The sequence below is a fragment of the Erinaceus europaeus genome, chromosome 14 (assembly GCF_950295315.1).
Source record: "Erinaceus europaeus chromosome 14, mEriEur2.1, whole genome shotgun sequence".
NCBI lineage: Eukaryota > Metazoa > Chordata > Mammalia > Eulipotyphla > Erinaceidae > Erinaceus > Erinaceus europaeus.
In genome coordinates, this window is record NC_080175.1 from 55,711,756 (window position 1) to 55,729,918 (window position 18,163).

Sequence of the window (18,163 nt, forward strand, 5' to 3'; positions counted from 1 at the left end):
TGATTTACAGATGCTGGTGTGATTTGGGCTTTTACTACTCGAGTTTCCTATGCATTTGAGGTTTAGCATAGTTTAATTTTTAAAAATATATTATTTATTTTGGAGACAGAAATTGAAGGAAATGGGGGAAGAGTGTGGGACACCTGCAGCCCTGCTTGTGAAGCTTCCTCCCTGCAGGTGACCAGGAGCTTGAACGCAGGTCCTTGAGCACTGTAACATGCTGTGTTCACTCAGCCCCTAATATACGGTTAAAAAAAAAAAGACTGATAGTGGGTGACCTACCTGTTTTATCTAGTATGGTTTTTTATTTTTTAAATACAACTGTCAAAGTCTGGCATCTATTACTATATTGCTTTATAAAAATAAAGAGGGATGATTTTAAACAACATTGTGAAGACCTCCAACTAAAAGAATGGTCCTTTAAAATGCATGTTTAGAACTTACGGGGAAAAATTCTCAGTCTCAGATTTTTCTAACTTGATGTCCCAGGCAGAGCTCCGTAATGCTTGTAATGCTTCTGTCAGGCAATTAGCATTCTAGATCAGGTGTTTCGGTAATGGAGGAAACTGAACTGCAGAAGCACACTACATTCAAATTTTGTTAGCAGTTACTGGTTTTGTAGTTGAAGTTCCTAGCCAATTTCTTCATTACAAGACTGAGATTTTATTTGAAAAAGACTATTAACTACACAAAGCAGAACTTGGGACTGTTGGTGTATTGCACCAAAGTAAAATACTCTGGAATATGGGGTGGGGTGTTCAGATCCTGAAATATGACAGTGGAGGAGGACTTAAGTGGGGTGTCAAGAGTGTTATGTGGAGGGAGTCAGGTGGTAGTACAGCGGGTACAAGGACCGGCTTAAGGATCCTGGTATGAGCCCCGGGGAGTCGCTTCACAGGCGGTGAAGCAGGTCTGCAGGTGTCTTTCTCTCTCACTCTATGTCTTCCCCTCCTCTCTCCATTTCTCTCTGTCCTATCCAACAACATTAATAACCATAGCAGTGTTAAACAAGGGCAACAAAAGGGAAAACAAATAAATGTAAAAAAAAATTTTTTAAGTGTTATGTGGAAAGCTGAGAAATGTTACAGCTGTACCACCTACATTTTACTGTCAACTGTAAACCATTCATTCCACAATAAAGAAAAAATACTTGTTAACTGTATTAGTGACTCTAGCACAGCATCTGACACTGAGAAAGGGCTCAGCAAATGTTTCCGCTCCTCTTCCGTAAGTCACCTTTTTATTTCCTGGAGGAAAGTCTGAGGGAGGCCTCTATGTCTAAGGGAGGCCTTGCTGACACAAACTCAGCTCCACTAAAGTCATGTATGAAATTTAGTCATCCTGAGAATGAACCTCCTTTCTGGTGATGAATTTCATGAAAACAAACGTATGAGATATTGGATCGTATCAGGAACGTCATCCTAAGCCCTCTTGTGGGCCTCCTCCAGGACCTTGCCTTCACTATATAAAGTAGCAATGAGTGCTCACTTTGGCAGCACATATACTAAAATTGGAAAGATACAGAGAAGGCACCCGCCAAGAATGACTCGCAAATTCCTGAAGCGTTCCATATTTTTGAAGTCTGCATTTTTGACATCATAAATAAAATAATAAGCATCTGTAAAAAATAAATAAAAATAAAGCACTACTGATAGGGACTGTCCCACTCTCCAAAGGGAGGTTGGGTCATCCTACTCTGGCACTTGAGGAAGACTGATCCTGAAATGAGTGCAGCCTAGAATGTTCCCAACTGTGACCATGAACTGAGGACTCAGACTGACAAGGACACAGAAGTTGCACAGGCCCTTGTGCTAAATATGAATAGACACGGGCCATTGGTCAGGTGGAAAGGGTAAAAGCAGCGAATTTTCTTCAGATTTTCTTCCAATTTGGGAGTTACTCTCTGTTCTAATCCAACTTTCTAGCCCATTTCTCTACAATGGCACCATCTTCTCAGACAATATTTCTGTCCACCTCCATGTTAGCTATCAAACTCAAGCAAAACCCTGGAGTCAGAGGCCTCTAGGAACATACCTAAAATAGACTTTCCCACTTCTTTCCACCCTAAGATCCCTATTTTCATCAGCTTTATTCCTACCTTTGGGTTCCTTGTTCACTAATCATTTTGACCAGCCTTATATCTTACCACCTTTCAGCCACCAAGTTGAAGATGCTACCGGGATTCCATCTGACTTTTCTGGGCAGATGATATCAACAATGTGTCCTAGAACCTCACCTCTCCACAGCCCTACCCCACTGGAGAAAGAGAAACAGGCTGGGAGTATGGATCGACCTGTCAACATCCACATCCCACAGAGAAGCAATTACAGAAGCCAGACCTTCTACCTTCTGCACCCCATAAAGAATTTTGGTCCACACTCCCAGAGGGGGAGAAATGACAGAGAGAGATGACCCTTGGAACGCCAATTCCATCAGGACCTGGAGAGAGAAAAGGAAAAAGGGAGGGATATTTGGATATAGTAGTAATAGGTATATGTGTGGCATTGAAAGGGAAGATGGGACCACAGAAAAAAATGGGCAAATATATACAAATATAGACATAGCTGTAGAAATAAGTTAACCTGTATCTACAACCTTAAGAAAACTGCTGTAGCTTCCAATGGAGAGACTGGGGATTCTGAACTCTTGTGGTAGGAATAGTGTGGAGTGGTACCCCTGTTATCTTGCAATTTTGTAAATCAAAATTAAATCACTAATAAAATTTTAAAAAAAGATATTGGATAATGAGATTAAAAAATAGCTTGTAAAAACAGAAGAGTTGGGGCATGCTTGACATGGGTGGGTTCTGATAAAGAGGGAAAACAGGAGGGAAGGTGGTCTTGCTTTGTTAGAGAAGCCTAGCACTCAGAAAGAAAATCAGGCACTCTGCTTCATACATTCACAAGTCTACATTGAAAATGATCATCCATTTCCCTCCTGTGAGTGCACAATAATGCCTATCAAATTACTGGCCACACATGTCTGAAAAACATTCACTCAGTAAAATAATCATAACTTAGGAAATTTCACCCAAATGTCCACTTTTTTTTCTTGTTTCGTTCTATGTATTTCCTGTTTGTATCAACCAAAACAATTTCCTCTTATGTTGTTAATGACAGTCATTGCTTAAAAATCTATGTTTAAAAGGGAAGGTTTGAAAAAAAGTAACTAAATCGCGTTATAGCAAAAAATTGTTCTGCCAACAAAGTGTTTAATATTTAAAACTTTTAGAAGATAAACAAATTCTACTTATTTTCTTTATTTTATAATTGAAAAACAAAATTACTTAACATGAATACTTCATAACATAATTTCCTTAAAACTCTATAGTGAACAAAAACTGTACATATTTAAAGAGTGTATATAATCTTCACACTCATGACAACTTAAAACCAAGTGAGATTGTTATAGCTTCCAATTACTATTAGCTATTGGGAAGGAAAAGGTGCAAAGCTTAGTAGGGCGTAGCGTACCAGAAAAATGTTGACATTATCAAGAGAGTTCAAAAAAGTGACATTATAGTGAGAAGACACTATAAATTGCCATCTATTCTTCATAAATCTCTTAAAACAGGCTGAAAGTGGAAAAAAAAAAATACTCAGTACCTCATGTGTAAGAACAAAGAAAGATATTTTCATTAAATACTTTTTGCCCAGAGTGATTAAGGACAAAAGTATAGGAATTTCTGTTGCTTTATTACCTGATAAACTGCAAATAAGCTCCTGTTAGAAGTTCTTTAGACATTACACCAAGTTGCCTTGGTCTTCTGATCATATATATATATATTCATATACATATATATATATATGTATTTTTTTCAAGTAAAGAAATGTTTAACAGATGTAAACTATTTATTGAATATTTGCCACCAAATATTGTTAAATACATTATCTTGCAGCATATCGCTTTCAAGTTAAAATGTCAGAAACAAACACCAATATTTACAATTCTTTTAAGGAATGTTATATAATGACACATTAAGGCGTAAATTCTTTTGGCTTATAATTCTTAAAAGAATGATAATAGCAAAAGTGATGCAAAATCTTCAGTGTGAGATTATGATTAAGCTACATTTTACAAAAATATGGTGTAAGATGGCAATAATCCCATTCGACATCCTGGATTAGATCCCTTCAGGAGGGACTGATAATTTATACAGTCAAACTTTAAAATTTACAGATAAAGGCAGTGCAGTACTGCCACTGAGAAGTCATATCTTAACATATACAACGTTCAGGCCACAGTTTTGAAGGTCTGAAGTATCAAGTTGGTTTGATGGATTAGTCGGTTGGCACTTATGAACACATTTATTGCCCTGTTTGGAAGAAAAAAGAAGCAGCATTAATTTAACCCTTTAAAGACATTTGTACTTAATATCATCTACTTACAGAAGAGATAAAATACATTTAGGAAGAAGAGTCCAAGTTAGTAGTATCTTAACTTTTTTTTTTTTTAAATTCTAGCATAGAATTGAAGGGTCCTGTGTCCTTTTAAACTATCTAGGAATTAGTGACCCCTAGTGGTGCTGCCAGGCTATTAAGTCATTGGACTGCTAATGAGTGGGACTTTGTCACCCTCAACAACCAGGGCTCCTTTATTTATAGGTCCAACAGCTAATTGACTAGAGGTGCCAACCAGAGGGCCCAGTGCTCTCCAGCCCTGGCCTCACAGAAGTTGCCAGAACAAAGCCTTCAAAGATACTATGTTCAGTCTCAAAATCTCTACACTAGTGGGCAAAATACATACTTAAAAAGAGAATTTTCAACTAATTTTTGAGTTGTTGACTTTTAAAGCAAAATTGCCAAGTGGTTTCAGTATTGGGAAACTGAGAGTATGTACTCACTAAATCAATGAAAATTCAAAACCCTAAAGAAAAATTGCTTAACAAGGTTGTTAATTTCTCAATTTAAAGGATCCAAAACTCATGGTATTACTAGCAGGGGTCTGAACATTCCATATACAGAATAGATACCTTCAGATAACTACTAAGTGTATTTCCACCATTCAATGTGTTTATCTCATGATAGTCTTTATTTAGAGTTAAAAATAACAAACCCAGCACATAAATCCTTCTTTTACTTTATTTAGTTTTGATGCAGAAACTGGGAGGAGAGGGAGAAAGAGATGGAAGCTTCTTCTGACAACACACCTCCTAGTTTACTAATAAATCAAGTAGCATTTCTAAAAATAGTATGGATCAATAAACCATTAATAGAGACTTCAATGTACTGTGCAAATACTTCAGCCTATTTAAACTGTTAAAAACAACTTTGAAAATTAACAGACCATCCTAATGGATCCCTTGATTTGCACTATGAAGGTAATATTATAATGGTTTTGACATGGAGAGAGGGTTCTAGAAACTTCAACTACAACAGTCCCAAAAGATGGCTCAATGGTAGAGCCTCGAGTTATGGCATGGGTCCCTCTTATTCTTTTTCTCATCTAGAGACTTCTTAGAAATCCATATTCTTGGCTCCATGAATTAATTCCATGGAAGGGACTCATTTTTTTTAATTTGGAATTTATATACTGCATGCATAATATTTAATTTTTTTATTTATAAAAAGGAAACTGACAAAACCATAGGATAAGGGGGTGCAACTCCAAACAATTCCCACCACCAGACCTCCATATGCCATCCTCTCCCTTGATAGCTTTCCTATTCTTTAACCCTCTGGGAGTATGAATCCAAGGTCATTGTGGGATGCAGAAGGTGGAAGGTCTGGCTTCTGTAATTGCTTCCCTGCTGAACATGGGCATTGAAGGTTAATCCATACTCCCAGCCTATCTCTCTCTCTCCTTAGTGGGGAAGGGCTCTGGGGAAGCAGAGCTTCAAGGCACATTGGTGGGGTTGTCTGTCCAGGGAAGTCTGGTCACATCCTGCTAGCATCTGGAACCTAGTGGCTGAAAAGAGACTTAATATACAAAGCCAAACAAACTGTTGGACAATCATGGACCTAAAGGCTGTAATAGTGCAGATGAGGTCTTGGGGGGGGGGTTCTCCATTTTGTCGATAGTTAGTAGGCATATTTTAGTTATATTTCAAAGGGCTTGTAGCTGTACTAGTGTTTTTTTGCCTGAGCCTGAAGTCTGATATGCAGGTGGATCCACGTTATTGTCTGGGGAGACGATGTCAAGGCTGGGAAAAGGACCAGAAAGCTGGATCAGGTAAGAAAGTAGCTCCCTAATATGGGAAAGGGGTATAAATATTGTTGACTGTAAACCACATCGATTTGATGTGATTAGGTTAGGAGCCTGTGTGACCTCTGCATCCCTGTAGATCTGAGTTCACATTCTGGGGTCATGAGACGGAACATTCCAAGCTGCCCCAATATCGACCCATCTTCCTCAAGTGTAGCACAGAGTATGTTGTCCATCCTCCCTTTAGAGGATGGAACATTCTCTACTGTTGTTGATCCAAGTGGAGGGCAAGGTCCTATGGGGGCCCACAAAGGGGTCTGTTTTATTGTTCCTAATAGAAATGACCGGTATCAATGGAGAGAGGGGTTTATTCCATGTCTAGACATCAAGTCTGTTGGGAAATCTCAGGACTCCCCGATTAGGGCCCCAGCTGGTGGAATGGCCTGATAGTGATGAAAGAATCATCGTTAAAGTATGCCAGTCTCTTGCCCTTACTCAGCTTTTGCAGTCCTTGCTTTGCTAAGGTTAGCTTTGGAGTGAGTTAGAGAACTGTAATAGGAGGTAGGTGAGGAGGGTATCTATGTCTAAGTGGACGCTATTTCATTATGAACTTGATACTGACTCACTGCAGACTATTGTGTATTTTTGCTTCCAGGTATGTATTTTACCCTAATTTATGGATACATGTGAACATATGCTCTAACGGGACCTGGCCTATATCTAGGTTTTGGGACTTTGTTAGGAAGTGAACCTCATGGAAGGGATTCTAATGCTACTTAATAGTGAGAACCACAGCTACAGGTTAATGGAATTAACCAGTAAATCAATCAGTCTTACATTTTTAAATGGTAAAAATACTCCCCCTTACCCTCACTCCAAAAATCAAAAGTTAGCACATGAGACAGAAAAGAAGTGACATACTAAAGACACACCTTAAGAGTTTATCAACGATTGTACTAGAATGCAGCCAGGCCCACTTATTTCCACATTGTGTGTGCCGGCTATTCCACAACAGCAGAGGAAAAGTGGGTAGTGGCCACAGCTCACATATGCAAAACATTTGCCAGATAGTCCTTCTCAGAAAAGTCTGCCAGCATCTCTCTTAGCTGAGTGGTAGGGATGGAGTCTCAACTATTCATGTTCTACTTTTGATAATCACCCTAAGCTTGAGTGAGCATCAACTATGGACAATGGATTTATGTGGCTATAGAACCATTAAAAAACAAAAGCCTAAGATGGGTCGATATTGGGGCAGCTTGGAATGACCACAGAATGTGAGCTCAGATCTAGAGGGATGCAGAGGTTACATAGGCTCCTAAGTTGAATATGGGTCCCAGATCACATCAAATCGATGGGATTTACAGTCAACAATATTTATACCCCTTTCCCATATTAGGGAGCTACTTTCTTCCCTGATCCAGCTTTCTGGTCCTTTTTCCAGCCATAACATCATCTCCCCAGACAATAACCTGGATCCACGTGCATATCAGATTTCAGCCTCAGGTGAAAAAAAAAAACTAGTATAGCCATAGGCCCTTTGGAATATAACTAAAATATGCCTACTAGCTATCGACAAAATGGAAGACCCCCCCCCCCAACACTTCATCTGCACTATTCTAGCCTTTAGGTCCATGACTGGTCAACAATTTGTTTAGCTTTGTATATTATCTCTCTTTTCAACCACCAGGTTCCAGATGCTAGCATAATGGCAACCAGACTTCCCTAGACAGACAACCCCACCAATATTTCCTAGAGCTCTGCTTCCCCAGAGTCCTGCCCCACTAGGGAAAGAGAGAGAGACAGACTGGGAGTATGGATCAACCTGTCAATGTCCATGTTCAGCAGGGAAGCAATTACAGAAGCCAGACCTTTAACCTGCATTTCACAATGACCTTGGATCCATACTCCCAGAGGGTTAAAGAATAGGAAAGCAATCAGGGGACGGAATGGGATATAGCATTCTGACGGTGGGAATTGTGTGGAGTTGCACCCCTCTTATCCTATGGTTTTGCCAATGTTTCCTTTTTATAAATAAAAAATTAAAAAAACCAAAAAAACAAAACACCATAATTAGAGGCCTTGGAGGTGGTGCAATGGTTAGAATGTTATGGCCTAGACTGCAGTGGGCCTCGGCGCTACAGCAGCACCTGTTGCAGCTTGGGCTTGGGCTCCCAGGCATTTGAATGGAATGCAGTGGTGGCAGCAGCAGTGCAGGGGGGCCAGTGGAGGGGACTGGGGGGGGGGGGGGTGAGTGGTCCTGAGTTTGATCCCTGATGTCCCATATGCCATGGTGGTAATCTGGTACTCTCCGTGATGAAGAAATGAAACATTTTAAAACAAGCAAGAAAACAAGCCCATATAATTGATTTTAAAAGGGATAAGAAATGACAGTACTTACTTGCCATCTTTAAAGTAGGTTTTCAGAGTATCACTGAAACTTTTGGAGTACTTTACAAATTCTTTCTTTTGGTGTTCAAGTGCCTACAAAATAAAAAGTATGAAACCACTAAATAATAAAAGACACAGCATTTTTTGAGTATTCCCTTAAACATTTAATAGTATATTCAAATTAAAGGACATTCACTCTGTGGTTAATGAAAGAAAAATAGTTCAAAGAGTCTAACCATGTTAGAATGTGATTTGATAGAAACAAGGTATAGACCAACCACGGAGGACGGTGGGTGGTTGGCTGCTACAGAACTTACCCTACGGTTCTGGTATTGGTATTTCTTGAAGACATTGTTCACTGTATCAAGAAGTTCTTTTATTGCACTAGCTATATCCCTGTGGGATAAGGATAAACATCTTTATAAGATTATGTGTATTTGGAAGGAGTTTAAGACACACGTGCACACATGTGCACGCACACACTTTAAGAATTACAAAGCATACTGTTAAATACCATATGAATACTGTGTCAAAGGCAAAACTTAACCAGCTAATTAACAGGAGGGTTCTGACAAAACAATCTAGAACTCTCACCAAGTTTCCCAAGTAGATAACATTTCATTCAATATTACATTCTTAAGAACATAAGAACATGAATAGGCAGAGGACCTAATGGGAGTTCTACTGTTATGTGGAAAACTGGGAAATGTTATGCATGTACAAACTGTTGTGTTTACTGTTGACAGTAAAACAACCCCCAATAAAAAAATAAAAAGAACATAAAAATATATCTCTGCCTCTTGCCTTTTCCAGTTATGATTTGTTTCCTTTTTCTGGCTAATGTCTGCTCTGCAATACTTTTTTTTTTTCCAGCACCTCATTAACAAACACATGAAGTTTTGCTAATACATGTGATTCATTTCTGCATTTAACAATTTTAGTTACACACCTGCTAGTTCTGATATTTCAACTATTTTACCCTCAGGCACAACTCCTCTATAAAGACATATATGTACCTTCTGTCTAGCAACTAACTGCATATAGTCTTTCAAATGTTTTTTTAAATATTTATTTCCTTTTGTTGCCCTTGTTTTATTGTTGTAGTTATTATTGTTGTGTTATTGATATCGTTGTTGTTGGATAGGACAGAGAGAAATTGAGAGAGGAGGGGAAGACAGAGAGAGGAAGAGAAAGACAGAAACCTGCAGACATGCTTCACTGCCTGTAAAGGGACACCCCTGCAGATGGGGAGCCAGGGGCTCAAACCAGGATCCTTAAGGTGGTCCTTGTACTTCACGCCATGTGTGCTTAACCCGCTACGCTACCACCCGACTCCCAGTCTTTCAAATTTTTATTTTCATCATTTCCTTAGGAAAATGTTTTCAAATCTGAGGGAGAGCTAATATTCTTCTACCTTGACCTTTCCAGATACCATCTTTGACTAAAAATAAATCAATACCTTCCTCTTCTAAAAAAGACAAAGAAATCAGTAATTCTCTTGGTAGTTGAATACTGTATGCATGCATCCTTTTTTCTCCAGAACTTTGTCTTTTACATCTATGCCCTTTTCAATTTTCACATTCTAACTTCATAGCATTTTTTCCTTATCAAACTGACTTTCCTTATCATTCTTTATGCTCCCATTCTTTTCCCTACTAGCCTTATCTGTTAGTTACCATAAAATTTATACTGTTCAGATGCAATGCAAATAGAGAGATATGAATTAATATGACAAGCAGATATAGACCATTCCAAACATAATCTTCTATTAGTGATTACTTAAGTCACAAAATTTTACATCTAGAACATTTTTTCTATTGTAGTAAATATGGAAAGCTTCATGAATTTGTGTGTTATCCTTGTGCAGGGCCACACTAATCTTCTCAGTATGGTTCCAGCATGTCACTTTTTATTATGCAAAGAACAAAAAAACCCCAATTTCTGTGAACATGTAGCATACTGCATAATATATTTCTAGTAAATAAATAGGTAGAAATTCCAATAATTATAAGTACATACTATTACAGCCTTAAAAATAGCATAGGTCTCATTTTGCTTACAAATGAGTCCTATGCTATTTTTAAGATTGTAATATTATTTTATTAAACACCTGAACCTATTAAAAACAATATTAACAGGGGCTGGGGAGACAGCATAATGATTATACAAAAGACTTTTAAGCCAGAGCTGAGCAGAGCCCTGGTATCTCTGTCTTTCTCTTTGTGTCTCTTTCAATAAGATCAAATTATAAAATATAAAAAAATAATAAAAGCTTTAAAAAATAAAATAAAAACATTATAATGAGCATGACCTAGTCTCAAGTAGTTGGCTCTCCCTTTGAAAAATACTGTAACAAAACATCTCAAGGAATTTCACTGGAGTACAGCTGGGATTTCTAGTAAAGAAAGAAATATCACTGTCGGAAGGTTGGTGATTGCCTGCGGATGGTGGGAGGAGGAGGGGAAGGAAAGAGGTTCTAGCAGAAACCACTGTGTTGCTGAGAGGCACCACATTGCAGTTGCTTGAAATTCATACATTGGATTTAAAGGGCTCACTCAAACCACTCAGGAACCAAGTACCTTAAGAAACAGAGCTGGGGGAGTCGGGCGGTAGTGCAGCAGGTTAAGAGCACGTGGTGCAAAGTGCAAGGACTGGCACAAGGATCATGATTCGAGCTCCCGGCTCCCCACCTGCAGGGAAGTGGCTTCACAGGCGGTGAAGCAGGCCTGTAGGTGTCTATCTTTCTCTCCCCCTCTGTCTTCCCCTCCTCCATTTCTCTCTGTTCTATCCAACAATGACAACATCAGTAACAACAACTACAGCAACAATAAAAAGACAACAAGGGCAACAAAAGGGAAAATAAATTTAAAAAATTAAATTAAAAAGAAAGGAAGGAAGGAAGGGAAGGAGGAAGGAAGGAAAGAAAGAAAGAAGAAAGAAAGAAAGAGAAAAGAAAAGAAAGAAAGAGAGGAGGAAAGAAAGACAAAGAAAGCGAGCTGAGGACTGCTGTTTAGAGCTACAGGAGTCACAAGCTCCTGAGTGAACTCCAAGGGTCTATGTGGGGCCATAAGGAAAATGAACGCTGTACTCTTGTGGCAGTACTTTTCCCACTTACAGGGAAGCCTGATCCCTTTTACCAGGTTCTCTGTGGCAATTGGGGTGCCTGAAAGTTGTTGCCCTCCCCACTTCACGCTGCTGTAAGCTCAAAGTCACTTTCCCACCTGCAGGCCAGCATGATCCCATTCACCAAGGTCTCTCTCTGCGACAGCAGAGAGATTCCACTTTCAGAATCAGTCTGAGTGGAGAATGAGGTCTGAATTCTATCAGAAATACAAGACAAAATGACCATACTCATTGCCTTCAAAGTAGAAGAAAAAAGGTGTTAAAAAAAAAGGCATCTCTTCAAGAGAAAAACTCCATCAGAAAAGCAAATATCAAAATTATAGGGGTCTCTGCAGAAGAGGAGAGAAAGAAGGAAACACAAACTATATTTCAAAGACATAACAGCAGAAAAATTTTCAAATCTGAGATATGGTTAGAATACAGATGCTCAGGAAACAGAGAACTCTCCAACTTCTAAATCCAAATAAACTTACAACAAGACCCATCACTGTGAAAATATCTCATCAAGAAAAAGAAAATCTTACAAACTGCAAGGGAAAAGAAGAATATGACTTGTAAAGGTATTGTAGTCCGTCTTGCATTAGATTTTTCTGCAAGGAGGCCAGGATATAATGGAGTAGTATATTCAATGTTTTAAAAGACAACAACTGCTAGCCATAAATATTTTACCATGCAAGGCTACCATTAAAATATGAGAATAATCAAGACAGTGACATAAAAAAATGGAGGAAGAGAAAGAAAAAAAAAAGATAGGAGCGGGGGAGAGAACAAGAAGGGAAGGTTTGCTGATTGGTATTCTCTTGGCCAACTAATGAATACTAGAAAATGCCTGTACTTTACAAGAAAATTTTCAGCTGCCATCTCTCCCCCATGGCTAAGGCAGGTTTAGAACCTGCTTGGGATCCTAGTACCTAAAGCAAGGTTTTTGTTATTACTGAACCACAGAATTTATAAAGCAATCTATGAACCATATCTGCTTGTGAGTTATGGTCAGTCTTTTCTAAAGACATTTATGTCAAAGGTTCTATCATCTGTATGTATGTTCACAAAAAAAGCGTTTCTGTATAACATTAAAGGTTGTAGCATGAAGCTGAATCATAGCAATGATGTGGAGGTTTCTCTTTTCCCCTTGCTTCCTTCCTTCCAACAGAGAGGGAGAGAGTGACAAGAGACCAAAGCACTGAAATTTTCTTCAATGCTATGTGCCTAGCTTAAATCTAGGTCATGCACATGGCAAAGCAGTACACTATCCATCCATGTGAGCTATTTCACTGGCTTGAAAGTTTATTTCTTACAAGAGAAAATACTAATCTACAAACATACACACTGATAAACAGTTAAGACCAGGGAAGAGTTGAGGGTAAAATGACTATTATTAGGCACAGTTTAGAGCTATTGAACTCTATGATAAGGGGCAAGGAGTATGAATATGGTACAAAAAAAAATTATAGCCCCTTCTGTTCCTGTGAACTCAGCTGCAGTTCTCTCCTTCCTGCACCTGCTCTCGTCCCCAAGGACCACCAAGACTGCTTCTCCCAGGGCCTGTACAAGTGGTAAAGCTCAGCTCTGGTAAAACTAGCCTGAAAGACTCGAGCCTCTATGGCCATGACTAGCTGATATTTGCCACATTGCCTACCTTGCTGTACCTAAGTAACTGCCATGTAATAAACCTACCCATTTGTTTAAACCCTGAGCTGACTAAACCTGCACCTGAAGTATTCAAGTTTTTAATTACTACGTGTCAAGCTCTGTGGAAGAGACTTGCTCTACTTCATGTCTTTCTTCTTTCATTTTTTTTCTTCATTTGTGATCGACAGCAGGTAACAAGATTGTAAGATTACAGTGTATAATTTTTTCCCCATTAAGCTCATCATCACAGGCTGCAATTAAGAGCCACAGAGGTGAGGCAACGTATACAAAAGGTCGTGGAGCAGAATGTTAGAGAGGAGATTCAAACCTAGGTCTGCTTATATATTAAAAAAAAAAAAGTGTCTACAGATTTGGTAGCTGACAAGAATACTTTTTTCTACTTTCATGTAACATACAGTAGTCAATAAAAATAATTTGATACATGTCCATTAAAAAGCATTGCTAAAATGAACAAATTGATAAAGTAAAATATATATGTATATATTTTAAAGATTTTATTTATTAATTAACAAGAAAGGACTGTCATGCTTGACAGTCCAACACTTTTATCACTTTAACACTCCGCCACATCTCGGACCACAAAGTAAAATATTTTAAAGAAAATCAGAAACCACAATAGTCCTGAAGTTATGTCACTTTTTTTTTTTTGTTTGTTTGTTTTGTTTGTTTGTGATAGAGACAGAAATTGAGAGGAAGGTGGGAGAGAGAAGGAGACAGAAATACCTGAAGACCTGCTTCAACACTTGTAAAGCTTTCCCCTTGCAGGTGGGGGCTGGGAGCTTGAACCTGGGTCCTTGTGCACTGTAGCATTTGTACTCAACCAGCTGTGCCCACATGTCTTTTAGCCACTGGTCTTTGAATTAACAGAAAATAATATACATTGGTGAAAAATTATCTGTGGCAAGTTAGTTCTCTTAAAATAGTTAAAAAGTAAATTTTCACTGTCATTCTCTTGATTCATTTGTGCTGAGACCACTCCATGAAACAGAACAGGAATTTTATTACTGTTCCAGAAGTGATAAAAGATGCTAATTCAATCTCTATCGATGACAATGGACAAGACTTTTAGACTCTTGACCTCAACTTCCTTATGATTAAAATGTGGCTATTAATAAAGTGGTTCTAAAATTCTCTCTCAACACTATAGCAGAGAAGCCTCAGGGCTCTGTGCCTACCATTTCTATTCCAGCTTCAACCCAACACTGTGCCCTCTTTCCAGACTGACACTATGTCCTTTATCTCACAACTTCTAAGAAGCAGGAAAAGTCTCTGGAATCAAACTGTTCAGCATTAAGACCCACTCTATCAATTAAAAGCCCCAGGACACTGGGGAAGTTAATTTTTTCTTAATGCTTCAATCTTCTCATCTGTTACTAATATATGACAGTTTAATAAACTAGGTGCACAGCACAAAAATTTTACAGACATGAGAATATTGCTAATAAAAAAGATGATAAGCAAGATGCATTTCTGCATAGAACATAGAAAAATATGTCATGACTTCTAAGACTCAAACGAGTGATTTTTATTGCACTGTTAAAGGCCATTCCCCATGACCGCCCGTCCCCTCTATTTCTCATAGGGATATATATATATTTTTTCCCTTCTGACATTTTAAACTTTTAATCAGGAAAATAAAAAGGCACACAACAAAGAAGCATGTGGGCCATTACAGTAAAGATGGTCACCCCCATGTGGAAGCTGATGTCAGAAAAACCATTATTTTTGACAATGGGACATAACTCCTCTCCAAATGCCCTTTAGAAAAGTTGCCCAACCACCTAGTACAAGAGTTTCCAATGTGAATTACAGAGAATGTGATTTCTGAGAGATAATTGAATATTTATTCCATGCCAAGTGTCCTTGGGTTCCCTGAAGATACAATGGGCAATGAAAAGACCTGTGCAGAAAGAGACCTGAGTTGAGCCTATCCATTTAAACGATTCCCATTTGTGGTTTATTACAGAAGGTTGTATTGCCAATGCTATTATAATTATTCTGAATATTCTCGTTTCATTTATCATTGAAGCTGAAGAAAATTACCAGATTAACTGCTCATCTAGAAATTATATTGAAAGGGGAGTGGGGTAGGTGGGTAGGTGGTAGTGCACCCAGCTGAGAGCACACGTTACCAAGCCAAGGTCCTGCGTTCATGTCCCTGGTCCCCATCTGCAAGAGGAAAGCTTCACGAGTGGTGAAGCACTGCTGCAAGTATCTGTCTCCCTTGCTATCTCTCCTTCACCTCTCAATTTCTCTCTGTCCTATAAAAAAAAAATGCATTTGGAGCTCCCTCATTCCCCAATCTGTTGCCGCTGTGTGCTTTTTTAAAACCTTGTAAAAAGTTTTATATTCTGAACTAAACGATAGTCTAGACGTCAACAAACACGTAACGTTTATACAAGTACTCCTATTCGGTACTAATACTGCACTGACTAATAAAAGAGAGTATAGTGGCTCTCTAGAAGTGCTTTTAAGACAAGAAAATGTAAAATACAAGGTGCTTACTTGATTGTCTGAAGAAACCTCACTCTGTCATTAATCTCATCAGGGATTTTACTGAGAATCTGTTTAAGTGCTCGTGCTTTTTCATTTAGGTCTTGGAATTCTGGCTCTGGTCGTTCAATCATATACTCTGAAAAAAAATAAATGCATCATAGAAAGCATTACGCAACTCCCAAATCAAGTAGGAGAACCCCCAAATGTAGAACAAAGGGTTAGAGTATTGAACAAAATGGTCAGGTAATTAGGAAAGACACGACTACAAAGCAGTATTAACTGGAATTCAATTCCATCAGTAGTAACATTAGAATCCCTCCAAACAAACGATCAGAAAATGGAAGGCCAGACATTTTCAAGTCAGGTTAAAGAGAGAGAAAGATTTCTGGGAGTTTGTCAGTAAGACTTCATCTAATAGGCTATAAACACTCAAGTCTAGAACCCATGATGAGGACTTATTTTTAAGTCAGAGAATCACTAAAAACTACCTGTTCTCCCCAAAGAACGATAGCTGTTTGACTCAGTGCGAACATAGCTATTATAAGGGATGTTATCTCTCTACACAAACATGTATATTTTTTTGGCATTACCTGAACTCCAATGTTCTAGGCTGACTTTCTCAGATAGGCATCTCCCAGTGCAGTGGGAGGCAGACTCAACAGGCGGTGTGCACATGGCAAAGCCAGCACTCTCCCAGCTAAACTAGCTCACTGGCCCTCGTGGCTGCTCTATTTCAGTGAAACATATTCCTTATTACTTTAAAGAACAGACAACAGAAGAGACAAAAAAAAAAAAAGATAAAAACAAAACAAACAAACAAAAAAATAGCGTTACTGTTCACTTACATCTGTGCTTGAAAAAAATCTGCTCAAGTTAAAAAAAAAAAAAAGACCTGGGAGCTGGGCGGTAGTGCAGGCAGCGAGTTAAGTGCACATGGCGCAAAGTGCAAAGACCGGCGTAAGGATCCCGGTTTGAGCCCTCAGGACCGGCGTTAGGATCCCAGTTCAAGCCCCCAGCTCCCCACCTACAGGGGAGTCGCTTCACAAGCGGTGAAGCAAGTCTGCAGGTGTCTTTCTTTCCCCCTGTCTCCCATTCCTCTCTCCATTCCTCTATCCTGCCTAACAACGATGACAACAATAACTACAACAACAATTTTAAAAAAAGGGTAACAAAAAGGGAAATAAATAAAAATAAAAAAGACCTTTCAAACATAAGCAAAAGTTACTTTTCTATTTTACATAGATTATTTCACAATATTTAAGCAACCCATAGGGAAGAAAAATACAGATTTGGAGGAGAAGTCAACAATTGTGAGAAAACTAATAAGCAAGATCATTTCAGTTACCTTCTACATCATCAGCTGCCATTCGGAGGAGGGACTCTGTGAAATTAACTTCTACACTTTTTTTCTCTAAAATTTTCATAATGATGTCTTGTGTGAGTCCTGGATTTTCCTTTTCAGCCTATATGGAAGAGAAAGCAAGTTTTGAGACATGGAAATTGAATCAGCATTTTAAAGCCAAGATATAACTGCTTAGAACCTAGTGACAGCTTCTTAGACATATCGACTAGTTAGGGCACCAGAAATCTCTGCACAACCAATACCCTGGCAGCATTCACTGGTGTTAGCCTTTATATCACCAACATTTTATCACTGCCGTGGTCCCATTTTCCATTTGAACATCAAGTATTTACCCACTTCTCTTTGTAGTCTCTTGAAATGAATGTGTTAACAAAGATAGAAATAATGACTCTGTGTGTGTGTGTGTGTGTGTGTGTGTGTGTATACACACCACACGGGCAATCTAGCAATTACTGTTACACAGTTTAATATACCAGGGATTTCTAGCTCAGCTAGTAATTCAACATTAGGATCAAGCTGCAACTCATCTTACCACCATTTTACAGATTCTTTGCAATTATGTAAACAGTGTCAAGAAAAAAAATCCTGGTGTGTGTGGTGTGTCTGTAAAGGTGGCATGGCCTTGTGGATGTATGACTTCAGGCAGCTTTTTCACCCAGATAAAAAGACAGAGAGGGAGAGAAGTAACAACACTGGAGCTTCAGTGCTATGACACCTCTCACGTAATGTGAGGGCTTAACCTGGGCCATAGGCAGGGTCAGGCATACGCCATCTCCGGTGAGTATCTCTCTAGTCCCCCCAAACAGGAGCTCTTTGACAAGTTTTACTGAAGCTACTTTACTACACAATGATTTTCATTCTGGGTTTTATTTTTGTAGCAAGAATATTTCCTTCCCTAGTTTTCAGAACATCATTAATCCCTGGATAACCTCCTTATCTTATTTCGCTAATGAGCTTGCATTGACTTGGTTACTTACAAATTCCCTAGGGCAGTCTAAT

The 18,163-nt window shown here is 38.7% G+C and overlaps 1 protein-coding gene, 1 non-coding gene and 1 pseudogene across 6 annotated transcripts in view; 1 reads left to right on the plus strand and 2 right to left on the minus strand.

The window, feature by feature from the left end:
* The first annotated feature begins 1,480 nt into the window (after window positions 1-1,480).
* On the plus strand, window positions 1,481-1,577 carry LOC132532898 (U6 spliceosomal RNA; annotated as a pseudogene).
* A 2,255-nt stretch (window positions 1,578-3,832) lies between these two features.
* The window catches only part of PDCD10 (programmed cell death 10), a 53,668-nt gene continuing 39,337 nt past the window's right edge, over window positions 3,833-18,163 (minus strand). For all 5 annotated transcript variants that reach the window (XM_060171911.1, XM_016188084.2, XM_007522955.3 and 2 more), the window contains 5 exons: window positions 17,147-17,264; window positions 15,811-15,937; window positions 8,850-8,928; window positions 8,543-8,625; window positions 3,833-4,315 (listed from right to left, as the gene is read on the minus strand). In XM_060171911.1, the coding sequence (XP_060027894.1) occupies window positions 4,234-4,315; window positions 8,543-8,625; window positions 8,850-8,928; window positions 15,811-15,937; window positions 17,147-17,264 (489 nt within the window). In that variant the 3' untranslated portion in view covers window positions 3,833-4,233. The remainder of the gene's footprint in view (window positions 4,316-8,542; window positions 8,626-8,849; window positions 8,929-15,810; window positions 15,938-17,146; window positions 17,265-18,163) is intronic.
* On the minus strand, window positions 10,355-10,459 carry LOC132532896 (U6 spliceosomal RNA). Its single transcript, XR_009544817.1, has one exon. It is a non-coding gene; the product is annotated as a U6 spliceosomal RNA (small nuclear RNA).